This window comes from Vipera ursinii (genome assembly GCF_947247035.1).
Source record: "Vipera ursinii genome assembly, chromosome: 9".
NCBI classification, from domain to species: domain Eukaryota; kingdom Metazoa; phylum Chordata; class Lepidosauria; order Squamata; family Viperidae; genus Vipera; species Vipera ursinii.
The window spans coordinates 5868093-5888818 of NC_139523.1; the positions used below are offsets into that span (position 1 = coordinate 5868093).

The 20726-nt window shown below is 43.0% G+C and overlaps 1 protein-coding gene across 1 annotated transcript in view; it reads left to right on the top strand.

The window, feature by feature from the left end:
* The window catches only part of COL16A1 (collagen type XVI alpha 1 chain), a gene marked incomplete at its 5' end in the record, with an annotated part of 217381 nt that overhangs the window by 17613 nt on the left and 179042 nt on the right, over positions 1-20726 (top strand). Inside the window, 2 exons of the mRNA XM_083370100.1 lie at positions 2738-2812; positions 5077-5194. Coding sequence (XP_083226226.1) covers positions 2738-2812; positions 5077-5194 — 193 coding nt within the window. The remainder of the gene's footprint in view (positions 1-2737; positions 2813-5076; positions 5195-20726) is intronic.

Consider the following 20726-nt stretch of genomic DNA (forward strand, 5'->3'; position numbering starts at 1 on the left):
GGACATCTCAAATATAATACCTGGAACAGAGTTTCTCAGCCTTGGCAAGGTTAAGAAAGGTGGACTTCAACTCCCCAGCTGCCTGGGAAATTCTGGGAATTGAGTCCATGCATCTTAACATTGACAAGGTTGAGAAACACTGGACTAGGCTAAGCTGTCAACATCTCTGCCATGGCCCTCCTCAGCTTCATAATTGAAGCCTATTTACTTTTTTAATGGACTTGGAAGGAAGAGAAAGAGCTGAGCCTGCAGTCGGATGCCTCTAAAGGGCCCCCAGGGACCATTTTATAGCAGCTGCAAAGTCCTTTGCAAAAATGTTGTGTGGCTGAACCATGCTAGCAACTGGTCATAACTGGTAATTAGGAGACACACTCTGGGGATCTTGTAATCTACACATTCTTCCATGGGGAAAACATCTAATTTTTGTTTTGTTTTGTTTTAGAGCTTACAATGACACACAGGAACATGAGGAAAGGCTTAATAATTCAAGCTATAGGTCATTTCCCCTCTCTCCCTCCCACTGCAAGACTTTATTCGAGAGAGATTTACAGTTAAAGCAGGAAATTGGGTTGTGTTCAGCATCTGGAAGCATCAACTTTGCTACCAAGTCATCATTAAGAATGTTAGCAATAGAGCACAGGAACTCCATCAATAGTGGAGCTACCAGATCTGGTGTGCAGCAAATGGTCCTTTTGCGGCTGTCTATTTTTCTAATTCCAGCCAAGAGCCAAGCAAAAGCGAGTCAACCTAAGAAGCGCAACTGCTTGTGAGTAAAAATATGCAAAGGGCCTTTTGCTAAGTCGCAACTCTGCAAGACCTCTTATGCCGTTCTGCCCTAACCCTTGGATGGCATGCTGTTTTGCTATCAAGTTTAAGGAGAGTGATCAGGTTCCGAAGCAATTGATCCAGAGACAATGAACTATCTACTGAATAATGAGGTTTTAAGTTTTATTATTAGCTCAAGCAAACAGATTTAAAAACATAAGATAAAAAGATTTGATGAGAGTGAAATATCTTACAAGCTGTCAGGAACTCCTTAATAACAACAGCAGAGATGCCCCAAGAATGGCCAATTTCCACAGTAACCAGCACTAGGGTCTATGGAGAAGCTCACCACAAACAACAATTTCCATATTTTTTTTTTATCAAAACCTGGTGCTATGACTTCATGGTCATGCTATGGTCAGTAGACTGCAGGGCTGGAATGGGAATCAAAAGGCTGAGACTTCCACAGCGGGAAAATCTTTGAAGCTACATGAAGATTCCCCCCCCCAGCTTAAGGACCATGGTGATTAACAACTGAAGCAAAAATATTGTAAAATCAGTCATGACTTACTTAATAAGCTCATCGTTCCAATTGTGATCATAAGCTGAGGACCACCTGTGGGACAGAATTGCCTTGCCTCTTACAATCATTGGAAAGTTTTGGGTGAAAGCTGTCCGTCCTTTATGAACCTCATAAGCATATTCACAAAGGAGAGAAATGATTGTTGTCTCGTTTGGAAACCGGTGAGGGACCAACCTAGATTTTAGCAAATTTGTCCCTCTAAAGAACCACTGCAGAGCTGTGTTTCTGCCAAATAAAAAAAAAATCCTCCATTCTGTAGTTTTGTTCTTTGCCATTTGCAGCATTTCAATACTTTGATAAAATCTGAGTCTGGAAATAACTTGCCGCAAAATACAGAGACAAATAACCGGAGAGTCAGAACTTGGAAAGGGTAGCAGAAATTGCTGAAAGAAGAAAAGGGCTGATGTACCATTGTATCCATCTTATAGCCATTATGGTAGTTCTTATATTTATTCTTCCAGAGACAGATGAAAAATAGGGATTCCAACCCTGGATGAGGATGATGTTCTGGTTGTTAATTATATGTGTTTTAGCTGATCATCTGAATGCACATAGGCTCTCTCCACTACTCAAGTGACACATTCAAACATTTGTGTTCACTCAGCAGGTAAACCCACAGTTAATGTGAGCAAGCTAATTGATTCTGTCTCCTTTGAATGAAACTTTTCTGCTGAGATGCTATTCCCCATTCCACAGGATCCACACATCCTAATTCTTGTACACGAAAGAACCAGCGAGTTGGGTCAAATTAATCTACAACCACATAATTCTCTGGGTGTCACTATCTCACGAGAGAGAGGGAGGGAGGGAGGGAGAGAGAGAGAGACTCCAACAGCAAACAAATGCTGGGCCTGGTGAATGTCTGTCCAGAGATGAGTCATTTTTCTATTTTAGAACAGCTATCTTATTATTTATTTCTATCATTTCCAAAACAAAATTCTGAGAATGGTCTTGGCGAGGCAGGTCTGGCCTCTGAGTCGAAGTTAACCTCTCTGCCAGGAAAAAAATCCAAACGTTGCTTGAGCAACATCCCTCAAGTTGTGTAGCTAAGTCCAGTCTTCATTCCTTACTGAATAGGAACTTATTGTGTCTCTTTGTACAGCTGAAACCAAGATGTATGAGGATACCTGGGGGGTTAATTCACACATTAATGAATGTCAGTGCTCCATGGTGATAGAACATGTCTTATCATCCAATCATAGAATCATAGGCCTGGAAGGGACCGTGGAGGTCTTCTAGTCCAACTCCCTGCCCAAGGCAGGAGTCCTTATACCTCCTGAACAAATGGTTCTCTAGTCTATTTTTGAAAACCTTCAGCAATGGAGCCCCCACAATTCCAGTAGGCAAAGTTCCATTGATTAATCATTCTTATTAATCATTCTCTTACAGGGGAGAATTGTCCGCTACTGGAGAAAGAAGGTCTCCGGCTGGACCAGAGCAGCAATGAATTCGTAAATATAACTGGTAAGTGGGAAGCCCAGGTTCTCCTCCTTCTCTTTCCTCCAGATTGGTGGGATTGAGCCCCACCCATTGAGGTCCAGCTAATGTGCAGCCCTCTTGCACTGAAATCTACTCCCAACTTACCAAGCATCCAAACAGTGTTTTCTTGGTATTGTCCACCCAAGATGCAGATGGGGTAGGGTGGGTTGTGGCAACTGTAGAGTCACTGGCCAGATATCACCAAAGCCCACCTACAACCTGACCTGGAGCACAGAGGGAAGGAGACACCTGCTTTGCCTGAAATCAGAGGTCCCCATGACTTCTGTGTCTGCCTTTGGCTTGCTAACATGCCCCTGTGTCTATCAGGGATGTTTCTTATAGCAACATCTCCATATGGGGTGTTACGTTAAGGCAGCATTTCTCAACCTTAACAACTTTAACTCGGGTGAGCTTCAACACCCAGAATTCCTCAGCTCTTTAAGATATGCAGAATTCAACCTCCAGAATTCCCCAGCCAGCAGGCTGAGCTGAGGTCTAACTATTTTAAAGTTGGCTGGGAAATTCTGGGAGTTGAAGCCCATGTGTGTGAAAGTTACTAAGGCTGAGAAACACTGCCTCAATGTAACACCCTTTATGGAGATGTTGCTGCAAAAGACATCCCTGTTAGACACAGGTAGTGCCACAGAAGTTATGGGGACCTCTGATTTCAGGCAAAGCAGGTGTCTCCTTGCCTCTGTGGCTAAGGTTTATTTATTTTATTTATTTAGTTATATTTATATACCGCCCTATTCCCTGAGGACTCAGGGCGGTTTACAGGAAATTAAAAAATCCAAAATACAAAAATTAAGAACCAAATTAAAAAATATTAAATTAACCCTGTAGTCAATTAAAAAGAACCCCAAATTAAAAATTCCTCCTCAGTCTGGGCCCGAGAGCTCAAAGAGCCAGGTCTTCAGGCCCCGGCGGAATGATCGAAGGTCGGGGGCAGTTCTCAGCTCCACCGGCAGCTGGTTCCAGAGGGCAGGCGCTCCCACCGAGAAGGCCCTATCCCTGGGTGTCGCCCGCCGGCAGTCTCTTACCGGCGGGACCCTGAGCAGACCCTCCCTGTGGGAGCGCACTGGGCGAAGGGCATTTGATGCCGGCAAAGAGAAACACTCTTTTAAGGGATGCTCGTGATATGGTCCAGAAGATACCCCCAGCATCCTTTGCAATGGCATAGACAAAAGAGATGATGTGCTGAAATGGAGACAATGATTGAACATTTTGGGTTTATCCCCCAAAGTTTTTTCCTGGAATGAGAGCAGGCAGAATTTTTTCCTTTATCTTAATGTACCAGAGGACAGAGCTAAATACCTTCCACCCCTGCTATAATGATATTATATACCTGTGTTTTTACAATACCCAATTCTTTTTATCCAGTCCTTGTCCCTTTGCCTAGAAGGGGATTTATGTCTTAGGATCCCTATCCTGGGTACCACTGATGGGAAAGATGTAATCATATCCCCTATCAGAAGCATTCATTCAGATGTTTGGACACTGAAGGAGAGACAGCTGATTACGGACTCTTGAAGTGCCCTGTCTATCGTTCCCTGAGGACTGAGCTAATCTCATCACATATTATTTGGACAGCTTCCAACAGGCAATTGTGCACTTCCTATGAGATGATCAGTACTGTAAAATCTGCTGAAAAGTCACCAAACATTGTGTAATAGCAGCAGTTGCTAGATGAGATGGATCAAAATGTAATTTAAGTTTTGGTCATGAATGGGGGAGTGTATGTGTGCCTGTGAGATGCTTTATATTTTAACTGCAACTTTGGGACTATGACCATAAACAGACACTTAAACGATGGGTGGAAATGGACTCTGAAGCCTCAACATTTCAAAGTCCTTATTTTCCTGAAGGAAAAATGCTACACCGTTTCTCAGTTTATACCAATTAAAGGAGTAGCCAATCTCAATAAGGACTAGAGATGCACACACTAAAAGAAGGAAGGACCTTCAGGCACTCTGACTCAAATATATTTTTACCTATAAAAGACCCACATCAATCCTTTCTAATGCCCCACATGTTTTTATTCCCCTGTATCTTACGCTGTCAGTGATTAGTCTTTATTATTCTGCACTGTGAATAAGGAAGATATTATGAACCAATACAGAAAGTTCAAAAGACAGAGGATGAAATCAAACTTCCCAACCTACTGTCCCCCCCTCCCCCCAAGATGCATTGCATCACAGCACCCCAAATTCCCAATAGATTCTCAGTTTACCTTCTTCTCTCTTTTCCAGGATTTAATCTAATCAAAAGGTTTGGTCTTCTGAAGACCTCGTCGGTTAAGAAAATACGCAATCCCAAAGGTCCGATGATCCTCCGATTAGGCAACACTTCCTTGGTCCATCCGACAAAGTGAGTGTTCTCTTCACTTGACTCTAAAAGCTTCTACACAGCCATTTTCTTGTGGATAATCTGTTTTCTGTGTAAATTAAGGCCATGCATCAATTTCAGCTCTAATTTGTTGTCCCAACTGTGTGCTGGAGAAATTTGTTTTGAGGCAATAAATAATATAGCTGTAAAAACCTATCTTCTGAGCCAGCAATTGAGAAACTGACCAGATCTTTGCTGGTCTAGAAGCCTTCTTTCTCCCCATTTATAGTGTGGAGGTAGCGGTCTACAAGTAAGGTGGGCAAAAACAGCCTTTGTCAACTATGATGCCTAGGTTCTTCAGACGTGATTGTTAAGATAGATATAGGTAATCTTCGACTTACAACCATTCATTTAGCGAACATTCAAATTTACAGTGATGCTGAACTGGTCCACGGGCTTACAATTTGCATAACATCCCCATGCTCAGGTGTTCAGAATTTGGGTGCTTGGCAACCAACATGTATTTATGATGGTTGCAGCATCCCCCTGTCATGTGATCACTATTTGCAACCTTTCCAGCCAGCTTCCGACAAGTAAAGTCAATGGAGAAGATAGATTTACTTAATGACTGCATGATTCACTTAACAACCATGGCCAAAAAGATCATAAAATCAGGCATGACGCATTTAATAATCTCCTTGCTTAGTTCCAATTGTGGTCCTAAATTGAGGACTACTCGTATTTAGGAAACAGCAGTGTGGGAAAGGGAGTACCGGTGGGTACCTATGGCCAATCTTGCTTCTGAAATACTGCCCACAACTTAACAAAAACTTTCTTGGAGATGCTGGATATGGCTGTTCTTGCTGAATGCTAGATCAGCCTGAAATATATCCTTATTGGTCTAGATAGCACCACTGTTTCAAGTGTTGCACTGGTGGCCATTTGGCTTCCAGATGCAGTTCAAAGTGCTGGTTGATGGCTCAGCGTCTGGATATCTACAGGGCCATCTACCTTAAATAGACATCAATGGAGGAGAGCCATACCCATCAAGCAGGAGTTTGATAGCAGCTATCAGAGTAATAAATTTTACCAAAGCTTTACTAACTGAAGCTTTCTTTCCCTTAATAAAACTTATTAGCCTGAAAGCTTCTACTAGATTCCTGATTTTTGTTATTCCCAATAATATCTGTTCATCTGTAGGTTCTGAGTGATCCTTTACTCAAGGAATGCCATCTTCAGGGGTCACGGAAAGGAAATAACTGCAGAACAGCATTTCCTCTGAGATGTAATAGCTCTTCTCTGTTGGTTTGCAAGAACACCTTTGAAACTTGGTTATTCTAGCAGGCCAGGTGGTGATCTTATTCCCCCTGATCATAGAATGATGCTTTATAGGGTTAGTTTCGTGGGTTAACTCATTAATGTTCCTAATAAGTGGCCTTGGTGGAGCAGTGGGCTAATGCCTCCTTAAGTAACACCAGCTGCCTGCAATTAGTGCAGGTTTGAGTCCCACCAGGCTCAAGGTTGACTCAGCCTTCCATCCTTCCCATGTAGGTAAAATGAGGACCCAGATTGTTGGGGGCAATAAGCTGACTTTGTAATAATGCTGCTGGGGGGGGGGCGAAAGCCCTAATAAGCAGGCATATACATAGAATGAAGGCTATTGCTAAGCACATGGATTTTTGCTTAGAGTGTAAGCCGCCCTGAGTCTTCGGAGAAGGGCGGGATATAAATGGGATTAAAATAAATAAATAAATAAAATTATAATTATTCATTATATTATTAATAGGCTTTGTTTTTATTCTGTTGAGTATTTTTAACTTGACTTTCATATGTTTGGGATATATGCTACTTAAAGTCGTTCACAATTAGACTATTGGGCTTAGAAGCCTAGTAAAATAGCAATAAATGACAGAATAACAGAATTGGAAGGGACTTTGAAGGTCTTCTAGTCCAACCTCCCACTCAAGCAGGATACCTTATATAATTTCATTCAAGTGGCTGTCCAATTGCTTTTAAAAAACCTCCGGTGAAGGAGCACCCACAACTTCTGGAGGCAAATCTTCCCACTGATATATTGTTCTAACAAAAGTTCTCCTTAGTTCTAGGTTGCTTCTCTCCTTGATTACTTTCCATCCATTGTTTCTTGTCCTTCATTCACGTGCTCTGGAGACTAGCTTGACTCCTTCTTCTTTATGACAGTCCCTTAATAAATAATATGCTCATATGCAGTTCTGTCTCCCATGTGAGCAGTGGTTGGCAGCCATAATGCACCACTCTTATCAGCTTGTGGACTGTGGCGAGCTTTCTATGCTATGATGAGGAGTAAAAAATGGACTATGTATTGTGTGACTGTAGCAATTGTGGTTGGCTTCAAATGATAAATTTGGATAGAATTTGTTAGTTCTCAAGCAAATGGCCAACATAAATCCCAGGGAAGTTGAAAAATGTTCATAAGAGCTATAGTATTTATGTATTGTTGCCTGGAAAACAGTATGGGTGTATCTATTGGTCACCCATTGATGTTGAACCAAGCTAGGAGTCATGACTTTCTTTTATGTTAATCACTGACACCGAGCTGCCGCTCCCAAGTAATTTATATTCTAAACCAGTCATCACCAACTTGAGGTCTTCCAAATGAGTTGGGTCTCAAATCAATGTATGTTGCCAAGGAAGGCTATGTAGACCTATCCAATTCACCAGGAGTCAAACTCAACTGATAAGAAACTTTAACTTTATCTTGTCAATTCATAGTTTCTGGCTTAGAGTATTCAGTTTATTCAGCTAATTGTGGTTCATTCAATAAGCCATAGTTAAAGAGTGGTTTAGTACACTATAAAATTATGCCAATCATTGAGTCCAAACAGAGTTTGGAAAGCAATATTTGTAATTAGGTCTCAATGTCATCCCTGGTTGATAGTTGTGTAGTTTGACTCATCATTTTAACTTTAAAATAAGTCATGCTAAGACTCCATGCAATTGGCAGGTTCACACAGCATGGTGGACCACAATCTACCCAACCCCACTTTAACCTTGATCATCATATTGTGTATATACACGCTGATAGCTCAGAGGAGAGCAGGATTTCCATGTGAGCCTCTGGAAAATCATTGAATGGTGGGGAGGAGAGATAGCTGTCCTCAATCAATTAATCCTTTGATCCCTGACATCCCAATGCAGAAGAGTTTCTACAAGGAGTACCCAAAACTGAGCAAACCAGCCAAGAAACTCCTCCATAACTGCAATCGAATAATACAACTATGCTGTCAGCTTGTCTGAGTTATTTTCTGAGCTCATGAAGTAATATTGTAGCCTAAAGTAATGAAATAGTTTGAATTCACACAATTTGTTAAGCCAGGAAAAAATAAATATCCAAGTTAACATTAATCATCTTTAACCTATCTGAGTGCAATGGCTTGTATCTGGCCTGGTTTGCATTGCTGTGTGTCCCCCAGTGAAGAGTGTTTGGGCTCTCCAAACGAGGGGCTTTCTGGGTGATTTAGCTTCAGCTGAATGACTGAAAGAATCTCTCAATCCTGGGAAGTCAATTACTGCCCAAAAGCAACAGAGGCTTTGAGCCTTTTCCAGGCCCTTCAGCAATTCCTTCTGCTTGGCGGGCGTTTTTCTTACTCCAGCAAAACTTGGCATCCAGTCAGACAGGACTAGACTAATGGGCTGAAAATGCTGAAGCTGTTTACTAGCTGGATTGGGCTGCCCTTTCCTGGGGGGCTCGGACAAGGCAGAAAAGCCAGACTCAAAGGGGGGGGAGTTCAGATGTCCCCTCTTTTCTTATGTACAGAAGGCAGCCTAGTTTCTTATTTTTTTTCTTTTTTTCAATTTTGTTTATTTGTGTATCAAGCAAACATTAAGTCAATAGCGGTTTACATCACATTGCGAGGAGGAGATAAGGTTGTCCCATTACCTATAAGAAAGCAACCACAAAGAAAGGAAAAATTATTGCATATAACAAGTAATAAAGTTCAATTAATAGCTCTTTTTGACATCCAATTGTACCATTGACTCCAAGACAAATAATAATCTGTGTCCCCTTGTCCCCTTAACATCATAGTGAGCCGATCTGATTCCGCACAGTTCATTATTTTCTGAATTACTATTTGGTCGGGTGGGCTAACATCCATCTTCCAATATTGGGTCCACGCCAATCTTGCAGCAGTAGTTATATGTGACAACAGGTACCACGCAGTTCTGTTTATATTTCGTGGTCTTATCCCCAATAAAAATACCTCAGGACACAATTGTATATGGTATCCCAACATCTCACTTAGCCATTTCTGAATATTTTTCCAGAAATTCATAGCCTCTCGACAGGTCCACCATTGGTGGAAATATGTGCCTTCTTTGACACCACATTTCCAACAGGTTGGGGATGTTCCCGGAAACATTTTGGCGAGCCTGGCCGGTGGTAAATGCCAACGATATGCCATTTTATATATATTTTCTTTGTATGCTATTGACCGTGTTAACTTAATGTTCTTAACCCAAATTTCGCTCCACCTCTCAATATCTATTGAGCATCCTAAATCTCTCACCCAGGCATGGATCAAGGCCTTCGTGCCCTCCTCAGCTACTTCCATAGCCATAAAAATTTATAACACTTAGATAAGATCTTATTATCCACTCCCAACAAAATCCTATCCAGGATATGAAGCTCTCGACAAATTCCAGGCCTCTTGCCTGTCCTTCGTGTATTTACTAATAATTTGCAGATAGGTCCACCAATCTAAATTTAACCCCTGTTCCCGAAGTGATAACTTTGTTTTTAAGTTCCCATTTAAATCTAATAACTATATAAGTCAACTTTTTCTCAAAATTGTATAAAGTCTGATAGAGCACAGCTTCCAGGGGTGAGTTCCAAGGTGGCACTTTATTATAATACATTTTCCTAATTCTGGCCCAGACCTCAATCAAAACTCCACATAAATAATGTTTAGTAAAGTATTCTGGGGGTCTACCTCTTTCCCACCATAGGTGGGCGTGCCACCCCTGCTGGAGATCGTGGCCTTCAATTACCAACAAACATTTACGTGCCAGTGTGACACATTCACGAATCCATACCAGGATCGCCGAATTATAATAGTTTTGCCAATTTGGAACCCCGAATCCACCTTGTTCTTTCGGTTTCTGCATCATTTTTAATCTAATTCGGGGTTTCTTGCCCTGCCAACTAAATCTACTGGTACTCCTATCCAAATTCCTAAAAAGGTTTTATCTAATCTAACCGGGGCCGTCTGAAAAAGGAATACCAATCTAGGCAAGACCTAGTTTCAAGCACAGCAGCCCAAATCTCACAAGATTACCCAATCTTGTGCGTCTTTCTTCTGGGTCTCTTATGAACTTGCTTGGGAGTTTAAGTGAGAATTGTAAAAACTCCAGAGGCTTCCATAGATTTCTTATGCTTACATTTCCCAAAGGCACTTTTTTTCCAAAAGGCAACTGGACTGTCTTTGTTTTTTCCTTAAAAAATGTTTCACTTCTCATCCAAGAAGCTTCTTCAGTTCATGAAGATGCTTATGTCTCCTTTCATATTGTTCAAATGATTTAAATTGGGGGTGTCCCTGGATGCTACCTAGGGATGTCGGGGAGGCTGTTTTGCAAGAGGAGGCATCTCAGAGGATACAGCCCCCTTTATAAGAGCCTTGGTGGAGCAGTGGGCTAATGCCTCCTTAAGTCACACCAGCTGCCTGCAATTAGTGCAGGTTCGAGTCCCACTAGGCTCAAGGTTGACTCAGCCTTCCATCCTTCCGAGGTAGGTAAAATGAGGACCCAGATTGTTGGGGGCAATAAGCTGACTTTGTAATAATGCCGCTTGGGGGTGTGTGTGTGAAAGCCCTAACAAGCAGGCATATACATAGAATGAAGGCTACTGCTAAGCTTGTAAGCCTCCCTGAGTCTTCGGAGAAGGGCGGGATATAAATGGAATTAAAATTTAAATTTAAATTTAAAATTAAATTAAAATAAATAAATAAATAAGCAGGGACGGGAGATCTGCGACCCTCTGGACAGTAATAGATGACATCTTCCTTCCATTAGTCATGCTTGTTCGGATCACTGGGATACAGAATCCAGCAATGCAGCATCTGGAGGGTTCCCAGGATCCCCATTACTGTAACCTCTCTCTCCAGCCCCCTTCAGGACATTCCCGCCTTGTCCCCCACCTTTTCACCCAAGGACTGTTTCCCTCTCAGTTCAGAACACATGCAGGACAGAAATGAAACTGCTTTCAATGAGATGCTGGTGGTGACACCAGCATCCAAGAAAACTATTTTGAGATCTTGAATCAATGTTTGCTTGGTGCTCAGCTGCAGACTGGGAACTCTCTGATCAGGGCAAGAATCCAGGATAAAAACATCCCAGACAGAATACTGTCCAGCCTTTGTTGTTTAAATAAGTCCATGGAGATTTGCTTATTGTCTCCCTTGGCGACAGGGTTAACTGCTCCACCATTACTACTATTAGGAAGTTTTTCCTAATATTCTATAGGAAGTGACCATCCTGTAATTTAGAATCATAGAATCATAAGACTGGAAGAGACTTGGGAAGCATTCTAGTCCACCCTCCAGCCCAAGGCAGGAGTCCTTAGGCCAGGGGTGTCAAACTCAATTTCATTGAGGGCCGCATCAGCACTGCGGTTGCCCTCAGAGGGCCGGGTGGGTGTGGCCTGGGTGGGTGTGGCCTACTGGGTGGGCGTGGCTAGAGTGCATATGGCCTACTGGGTGGGCATGGCCAGCTCTACATTGTTCGCAACAAGGGTGCCTATGGGTGCCTGGGCAGGAGTGGGACAGATCTGAGGGTCTCTGGCAGGAGGAGGGTCTCTGGGCCAGGGCCGAGGCAGTGGGGGCCGTTCCCTCACTGTTTCCAGGATGGCTTCGCGGGCCACATGAAACCACTTCGCGGGCCGGATCTGGGCCCCCAGGCCTTGTGTTTGACATGTCTGCCTTATGCCATCCTGGACAAATGGATGTCCAATCTTTTCTTGAAAACCATGAGTGATGGAGCACCCACAATTTTAGGAGGCAAGCTGTTCCATTGCTTAATTGTTCTCACTGTCAGGAAGTTCCTCATTTCCAGGTTGGATCTCCCTCTGATGAGCTTCCACCTATTGCTTCTTGTCTTTGCCCTCAGGTGCTTTAGAGAATAGCTTGTCTCAATCTTCCCTGTGATACTATTGGAAGAATAACTCCATTATTCTCCATATTTGCTGTTTGGAATAATAGAACTTGACTTTGATCAAGCCAAGAACTTGACCTTCTTCTGGGTGAGCCCCCCTCCCCATGAGTCATTTGAAATATGGCCTCTATCATCTTTTTTTCCTCATTGCTAAATATACACTTTCCCTCAAGCTCTTCTCACAAGACATTCCTTCTCAGTCTTTTAATCACTTCATTGACTTTTGCTGTATCTCGTCCGGCTTTGATGAATCTTTCTTCAAATGTGTCCAGAACAGGACACAGTACCTGAGGTGGAATTTGACCAAGACAAAATAAAATGGAATTATTACTTCCCCAAACTTGAAACTGAACTTCTGTTATGTAGCCTGAAACTGATTGGCCCCATCAAACTGCTAGTTCATATTATAAGATGAGATGAGATGAGATGAGATGACCTTTATTGTGATTTTTTTACTGTGGGCACAACGTCACACATCAAAAATAAAATTTAGTTGCCCTCTCTCAAAGTGAAACACATACATGACACACACCTAACCATACTATATACAACATATGTATAGACCCACACTCCTACATATACATAATAAATAAATATTAAATACTGTCCATCTTGAATATATAATGGAATGAGGAAGCTTGAGAATTCACATGGTTAATGCTGTATGGAATGAAACTATGGCTGAATCTGGATGTTCTGCCACGGATACCACGAAGCCTCCTCCCAGAAGGTAACAAGGAAAACAGGTCATGAAGAGGATGAGTAGTGTCCCAGATAATCTTACGGACCCTGCTCAAGCAACGCTTCTGTGCTATGTTCTGGATGGAGGGGAGGGAACTGCCAATTATCTTTTTGGCCATCCTCACCACTCTCTGCACTGCCTTCCTGTCTGAAGCAGGGATGCTTCCAAACCAGACTGTGATGCTGTATGACAGGATGCTCTCTATTGTCCCCCTGTAGAAAGTGGTCAGGACAGGGGAAGGAAGATGTGCTTTTGTCATGTGATGCAGAAAATGCAGGCGCTGCTGTGCCCGCTTCACCAGTTTCTCACTGTTGAGTGATCAAGCCAGCCTACTCGTTAGCTGCAACACCCAGGAATTTCATGCTGGCAACCATCTCCACAGGTGAATCATTAATGCACAGAGAAGTGTGGCTCTGCCTGCCTTTTCTGAAATTGACAATGATCTCTTTGGTTTTTCCGGTATTTAAAACTGTTTTCCTTACACCAGTTCACCAAACCACCAACCCTCCTTGCGGTAAGCTTCCACCTTGTCATCATGAATAAGACCCACTACTGTTGTATCATCTGCGAACTTCACAATATGGTTGGTGGCAAACCTAGCACAACAGTCATGGGTGAACAGGGTGAACAGCAGTCGACTTAGGACGCAGCCCTGAGGAGAACCTGTGCTGAAGAAAATAGTATTAGAGGTATTTGTTCCAACTCACACATATTGGGGCCTGTTGGTAAGAAAATCAATCCAGTTGCACAAAGGAGTGTTTAAGCCTAAAAGGCCCAGTTTGTCTACTAGATGCTGGGGAATGATTGTGTTAAATGCCAAACTGAAGTCAACAAACAACAAACGCACGTGAGTATTTTTTTCCTCTAAGTGCTTCAAGCTCAGATGGAGAACGGAAGAAATAGCATCCTCCGTAGGGCGATTTGGTCAGTAGGCAAACTGGAGCGGGTCAAATGCTGGTGGGAGGCTGGATACTATCAGGTCCTTTATCAGCTTCTCAAAGCATTTCATCATGGTGGATGTCAGTGCAACTGGGCAGTAATCATTGAGGCCTGTAATTGTAGACATTTTTTGGCACTGGCAAGATGATGGCCGTCTTCAAGCACCATGGGTCCACTGCCTGCTGCAATGAGAGATTGAAAATATCTGTGAGAACACAAGCCAGCTCATCTGCACATTCCATAAGGACACATCCAGGGATGTTATCTGGGCCTGCTGTTTTCCCAACGTTAACTTTCCTCAGTGTATTCTGGACAGAGGTGACATTTCATTTCATTTCATTTATTATATTTGTATACCGCCCTTCTCCTGAAGGACTCAGGGCGGTGAACAGGGCACATATAAAAATACAGAATACAAAAATTAAAAAAGAATTAAATAAGAGCCCGAGCTAAAAACAGTAGAATAATATAAAAATCCCCAATAAAAAGCCCAGCACATCCCCCATCAGGCCAGGCCGGCTTGTTCAAATAGGTAGGTCTTCAGACCGTGTCGGAAGGAGCGAAGGTCAGGTGCCATCCGGAGCTCAACCGGCAGCTGATTCCATCAAATCTTAGCACTTGCTCGTCAGGATGGGGCACAGCTTTCCTAGCAGGAGTGCTATGATCAGTTTATCATCATTAATACATTTCCAAAAATGTTACTACTAAGCCAAATATTCCATTACTGTGCTTCCACCCTCCCCACCCCCTCCTGTGTGAAATAACATTTGTCTTGGACAAATTCTAACAAATTCTCTTCTCTAACTTCTTGAGATCATCTTGAATTTCATCTGACTCCTGCTTTACTCAACTTTTGGTCATTGAGGGTTGAATAAGCATTCCCTTCATCTCTTAAAAGTTGAAGTGCGTGAAATTCAGGGCTGAACTTTGTGGCACTTTAATCCATGCTTCATTTCAGTTTGATGAGGAAGCATTAATGAGGGACCATTTGGAACATACTGTTTAAGTTGCCTATGTATCCACTGTCAAGCCATCTAGCCCATGCTTAACAAGCTTGCTAATCAGAATTTCACAGAGAACAATGTCAAATGCTTTGCTGAAATAAAGACATATTATTTCACATTGTGCTATGGAAATTATCTATTTCAAACGAGGGAGAAGGTTAGTCTGGTGAGGCTTGTTCTGGAGCAGCTATGCGGATTGCTAATCATGGTGGCAATACTGGGAAAGTGAGCATTGATTAATTGCTTTGTCACTTTTTCTAGAAACTTCACAAGTATTGAAGTCAGCTTAGCTGGTCTGTGGTTACTGGGTCTTCCACTTTTTCACATGTTCATCTCCACACATCCGGCATCTGCTCTCCAGGACCACTCAAACATAGTATCTAGAGCAGTGTTTTTTTCAACCTTGGCACTTTAAGAGGCCTAGACTTCAACTCCCAAAATTCCCCAGCCAGCCTTGCCGTTCTGCTCTCAGTACCGTTTTTAAAAAAGAATTTCCATCCATCAGAATTTTATTTTTTCATTAGCTTCTCTTACAATGGAATTCTCCTTATCGCTGTTGCTGAATTGCTTAAAATCTGCCTCTTTTGGACTACAGGGTTCTTCTACTATCAATCAAAGTACTGGAAACGGCACAATCGTCATTGCAGTTTGACTTTAATTTATTCTGTGGCTATCTGCAAAAGCTGCGTATTCCTCGCTTGGTGAAGCTGCAGTTAATCCTTAGACCTTGGCATCTTTGCCAGACTGATTGCTTAGGATTGCAGTACATCATGTTTTGCATCCACCATCACCACCACCACCATCCCCGATCCTGTCCTAGTTATCTCACGACAAAACTGGAAAAGTCTGAAGTGGATGAACCAGTGACAATATCATGACTTCTAATATTTGAGGTTATCTCAAGGTAGTGCCAATAGGGACCTCACTCGGCTACTGCCAAGCTCTGTGCCTCACCTTATTTTTTTTAAAAAAATGGGTCGGAAAGTCTTCTTCTGCAAAGCATCAGCCTGTACCCTTCTCTCTCTGTTCACGAATGCCAAAGAGCTCCATGTAGGCATTTTTAGAATGTGTAAAAGTCAGGTGGCTTTATTTGGAAAAGATTTGGGCAATCGGCTGAGTTTGGCTTCAGGATTTGACAGGATGCTAGGTCAGGCAATGGAATGTAGTCCAGAGTTGCATGAGAAAGAGGCTCTTTTTTAGAAGCCACAATTAAGGTGTCTGTGTAACAGTCAATGCCTGCCCAGACATGCAGTCTCCAGGACAATCATTGGTTGGCTCTGGGGCGGGAATAGGTTCCTTCAAACCTATTGGCCGCCACCTAGTGGCCAACCCTATAAGTAGCTGCATAGAAGCCTCTGTTCTCAGTTCTGTTCCTGTTACTACAATAAAGCAATCTTTCTATTTAAACCCTCTTGTCTCACCTCCTGCTTCCCAAGAATCCACTACACAACACCCTTAGCAACTCACAGAGTGTATCTATAGTTACTGTATGGCAGATAATTACTTCGGTCTGGCAAAATTCTCTTTGTAGGCACACAACAAAAAAGGTACTAGTCAGAAGTAACTCCATGTGTTGTTCTTGGTTCTTTGGCCTTAACAAGTCAATCCTACCACCTATCTGGCTGCTTTTGCCTGCTTTGATGGGCAGTGATTCAGTTTCAGTTGAAGCAAGCCCTTCTGCTTTTTTTAATATTATTCTTATTGCATTTCCCAGCAATAAAATGTAGGATTTTCTTTCTTGCAAACTCATGCCCTCTATCACTGAGTAAGACACTATCTGCATCTACCATATATCACCATTCAAAGTGCATTTCCAATGAAATTGTGGACACCACCATTATAGCCTCAATCTCTCTCTCATGCCTTAGGGACAGATGTTGTGCTAGGGCACGGGTCGGCAACCCGCGGCTCCGGAGCCGCATGCGGCTCTTTGAGCCGTCTCCTGCGGCTCCCAGCCGCCCGGTGCGTGCGCACCTCTTCGAACGGGCAGTGGTGCACGCGCACCTCTCCAAATGGAGAGTGGCACCGCCCGTTTGGAGAGGTGCGCGTGCAGCTTTGCAGATGGGCCACGGCAGCTTCCTCAAAGAGCGACGCCGCGGCCCGTTCCGAGAGGTGAGCGCGCACCTCCCCGAATGGGCAGACCTGCGCGCGCACCTCCCCAAACCTTTGGGGAGGTGCGCGCGGCCCGTCTGCAAAGCTGCCGAAAGCGGCAGCTTTGCAGACGGGCCGTCGCCGTCGGGCAACCGGGAACCGGTTCCATCTCACTTTTTAAAAAAATGGCAACCGCGTGCGTCCGCGCATGCGCAAAAAAAAAACATTTGTTTTTTGCACATGCACGTGCATGGACACACGCACGCGGCTCCCAGTTTTTTTAATTTGTGATGGAACCGGTTCCCGGTGGCTCTTTTCCTTTTTTAGGTTGCCGACCCCTGTGCTAGGGGGTCCTGTTAGTTGCTGACCTGTAATTAAAAGGGATTATTGGATATCTGGAACAATAGCTTGGAAAGCCCCAGGTGCTTTTCTTGTTTTAGAAATGAAAAGCTGGCTCAAAAACCTTTGATTGCATGGGGGAGGGGATTTATATGCCGACTTAAGGTGTACATTAATAGGATCAGAATTATAAATATTGGTTTTGGACAGAAAAAGAGGAAAAAATTATTATTATTATTATTATTATTATTATTATTATTATTATTATTATTATTATTATTATTATTATTATTATTATTATTACTTATATGCCGCCCTATCTCCTGAAGGACTCAGGGCGGCTAACAACAATAAAATACAACGATACAAAAGTTAAAAAAAAAATTAAATTAACAGCCCCAATAAAATACATTAAAGTTGAAGTTAAAAATTAAAAAAACATTTTAAAATCCCTGTTGTCAGTCCAGGTCAGCCTGATGGAAAAGGAGTGTTTTAAGGCCACGGCGAAAGGACCGGAGATCCGGGGCCATCCGGAGCTCAAGGGGAAGTTGGTTCCATAGGGCTGGCGCTCCCACAGAGAAGGCCCTCCCCCTGGGGGTCGCCAGCCGTCATTGTCTGGCCGACGGCACCCTGAGGAGGCCCTCTCTGTGTGAGCGCACCGGGCGATGGGAGATCGTTCCCAGCAGCAGACAGTCCTGCAAATATCCCGGGCCTAAGCCATGTAGGGCTTTAAAGGTAAGTACCAGCACCTTAAATCTCACCCAGAGGACAACCGGTAACCAATGCAGCTCACGCAGGAGGGGTGTAATATGGGAGTATCGGGATGCTCCCATCACTACCTATCACTATCCTATCATCTTGATTCTAAGACATTCAGAAACAGAGCAAAGAGGCCTTCCCTTTACTTTATAAGTGGATCCTTGCCTGCTAAAAAACAGCAAGTTGTCTTTTTAAAAAGCTTGGATCCCACTGCAAATTAATGCCATCTTCTTAGAAGCTTTGTATAAAATCAGTCTAGGTTTGTAAGAATGAACAGCATTTTGCACCTGTCCAATGCCACATCACTTTTTATTATTCTACTACTTATTCCACCTGGAAAATAGCCAGTATTGAACTTGCATATATTTGAAGCCTTCAGAATATACTACATAGGTTAGCTTTATAAATCTTAACTTCTGTTCGTTAAGCAATAGAATTGTTAGCGTTTTGGGAGAGGCCAAACCTGAGAAAATAGGGATTTGCCTAATGCAGTGTTTCTTTTAAAATATGTGGACCTCAACTCCCAGAATTCCCCAGCCAACTTTAAGATGTATGGATTTCAACTCTCGAAATTCCCAGTCAGTTTTAAATTATGGATACTTCAACTCCCAGAATTCCCCAGCCACATGCTGAGCTGAAATCCACACATTTCAAAGTTGGCTGGGAAATTCTGGGAGTTGAAATCGATACATATTAAAATTGGCATAGGAACTCTGGGAGTTGAAGTCCACCTACAGTATCTTAAAGTTACCAAGATTGAGAAAGGGATGCTCATAATATGGCCCAAAAGATATTCCAAGCATCTTTTGCCATGACACAGACAAAAGGGCGAAGAGATGATGTATTAAAATGGGAACAATGATGGAGCATTTAGGACATATCCCCCAATATCTTTGTGAGACATGGAAAGAGATCAGGCAGAACATTTGAGATTTTAATGTACCACAGAATCAAACTAAACATCTCCCAGCTCTGCTTTAATGAGAGCATGCCCCTGTGTTTTTACTATAGACATACTGGCTAGGAAATTCTGGGCGTCAAATTCTACACATCTTCCAACTGCCAAGTTGCATGTCCATCATTTTCCTTCCAGTTCCTAGTGGGGGCCTGGGGGATGAGATGGGGGAAAAGATTAGGGCAGAATCCTTGCTCAAATTAAGCTATGTGGTAATAGGAGGAGATCCGAAATATGAACATGAAGTACCCTATTTTTGCTTCCACTTTGTGTTCCCCAAAATCTAAGCATCCCTATCAAGTCCCTTAGAGTTTCCCTGCCTTTCCTTTGATTTCCTGGGCATTCTAAAACTGCTTATTTAATCAAGGTCAGTGATCCTTGGGAATAGGTATATGCACTTTCAGGCTGGATTAGTCCGGATAATGATTTTGCTCTGGCTGGAGAATGCTTTTGTTCTGGCTATTCGGTTCCTGTTTTGCTGGGGTGATTAATGAGCCCAGGAAAGCAAAAGTGGAAAGTGGGCGGATGAGCCAGAGCAGATCTCTGAAAAGATAGCAATGAGATCAGTTTGCATCCAGATCCACAACTGTGCTCTAGATGGAAGGGCCAAGAACTCTTCGTTCAGGTCTCCTTCATTAACTGGCTAAGAAGTGGGTAGGTGGACAAAAGAAAAATATCCACCCACCTACAGAGAGTAGCTGATGTGGAAACCATTTGAGCACAGATACCTTTTGCAAAGATTTATTGTGGTGGCTGTAGTCTGGGAAACACTTCGCCAAAGTTATTGCTGCAATCCAGCTGCAGAAAGGATCCTGTGCTTCCTCTCCCGTGATGTGGGGAAACACACGTGGGTGGCAAACGCACAACTGGCCAAGCAAAATGTGAGTCTGGCTCCATCCCATTCCAAAGAAGGAAGGGACTCGTTCTTGCAAGCGAGACCTGCAAAGCAGAAACCAGGTGGAAAGGCCAACCGGATGTTTGGTGACCCTCTGCTAAGTTTCAGCTGCATCAGCTAGCCTGGGTCATTCAATAGCCTTTCTTAACCAGACAGTAAACTAACAGTCAACAATAATCTAATCAAGGATCCATCAAGAATACTCCCATCAACACTGACAGGGCAAGCCACCAGTACAAAAAAAAGAGCAAACCCCACTTCCTTCTAGCACTGATGATGTTACCTAGTTGGGTAATGAAACGTCTGCAAGAAAACAGTCAAGCTCAGAAAGCACCCAGGACCCAACCCTTCTTAACTTTGATGCATTACAACTCCCATCATTCTCAGCCGGCCCAGCCAGAGGCTTGCTGACTAGGGGGTGTGAGGAATTTGACTACAAACACACATCAGGGACACCAAGAGGGAATGCCTGAGACTTGCCTGTGTGACTCGTATATACAGATAGTCTTTGAGTTACAACCATTCATTTAACAACCATTCATAGTCACAACAGCACTAAAATAGTGATTTTTTTAAAATTTATTTTTTACAACCAGCCATCACACTTATGACCACTCCGGCATCCCCAGAGTCACACAATCAAATTTGGGCACTTGGCAACCATC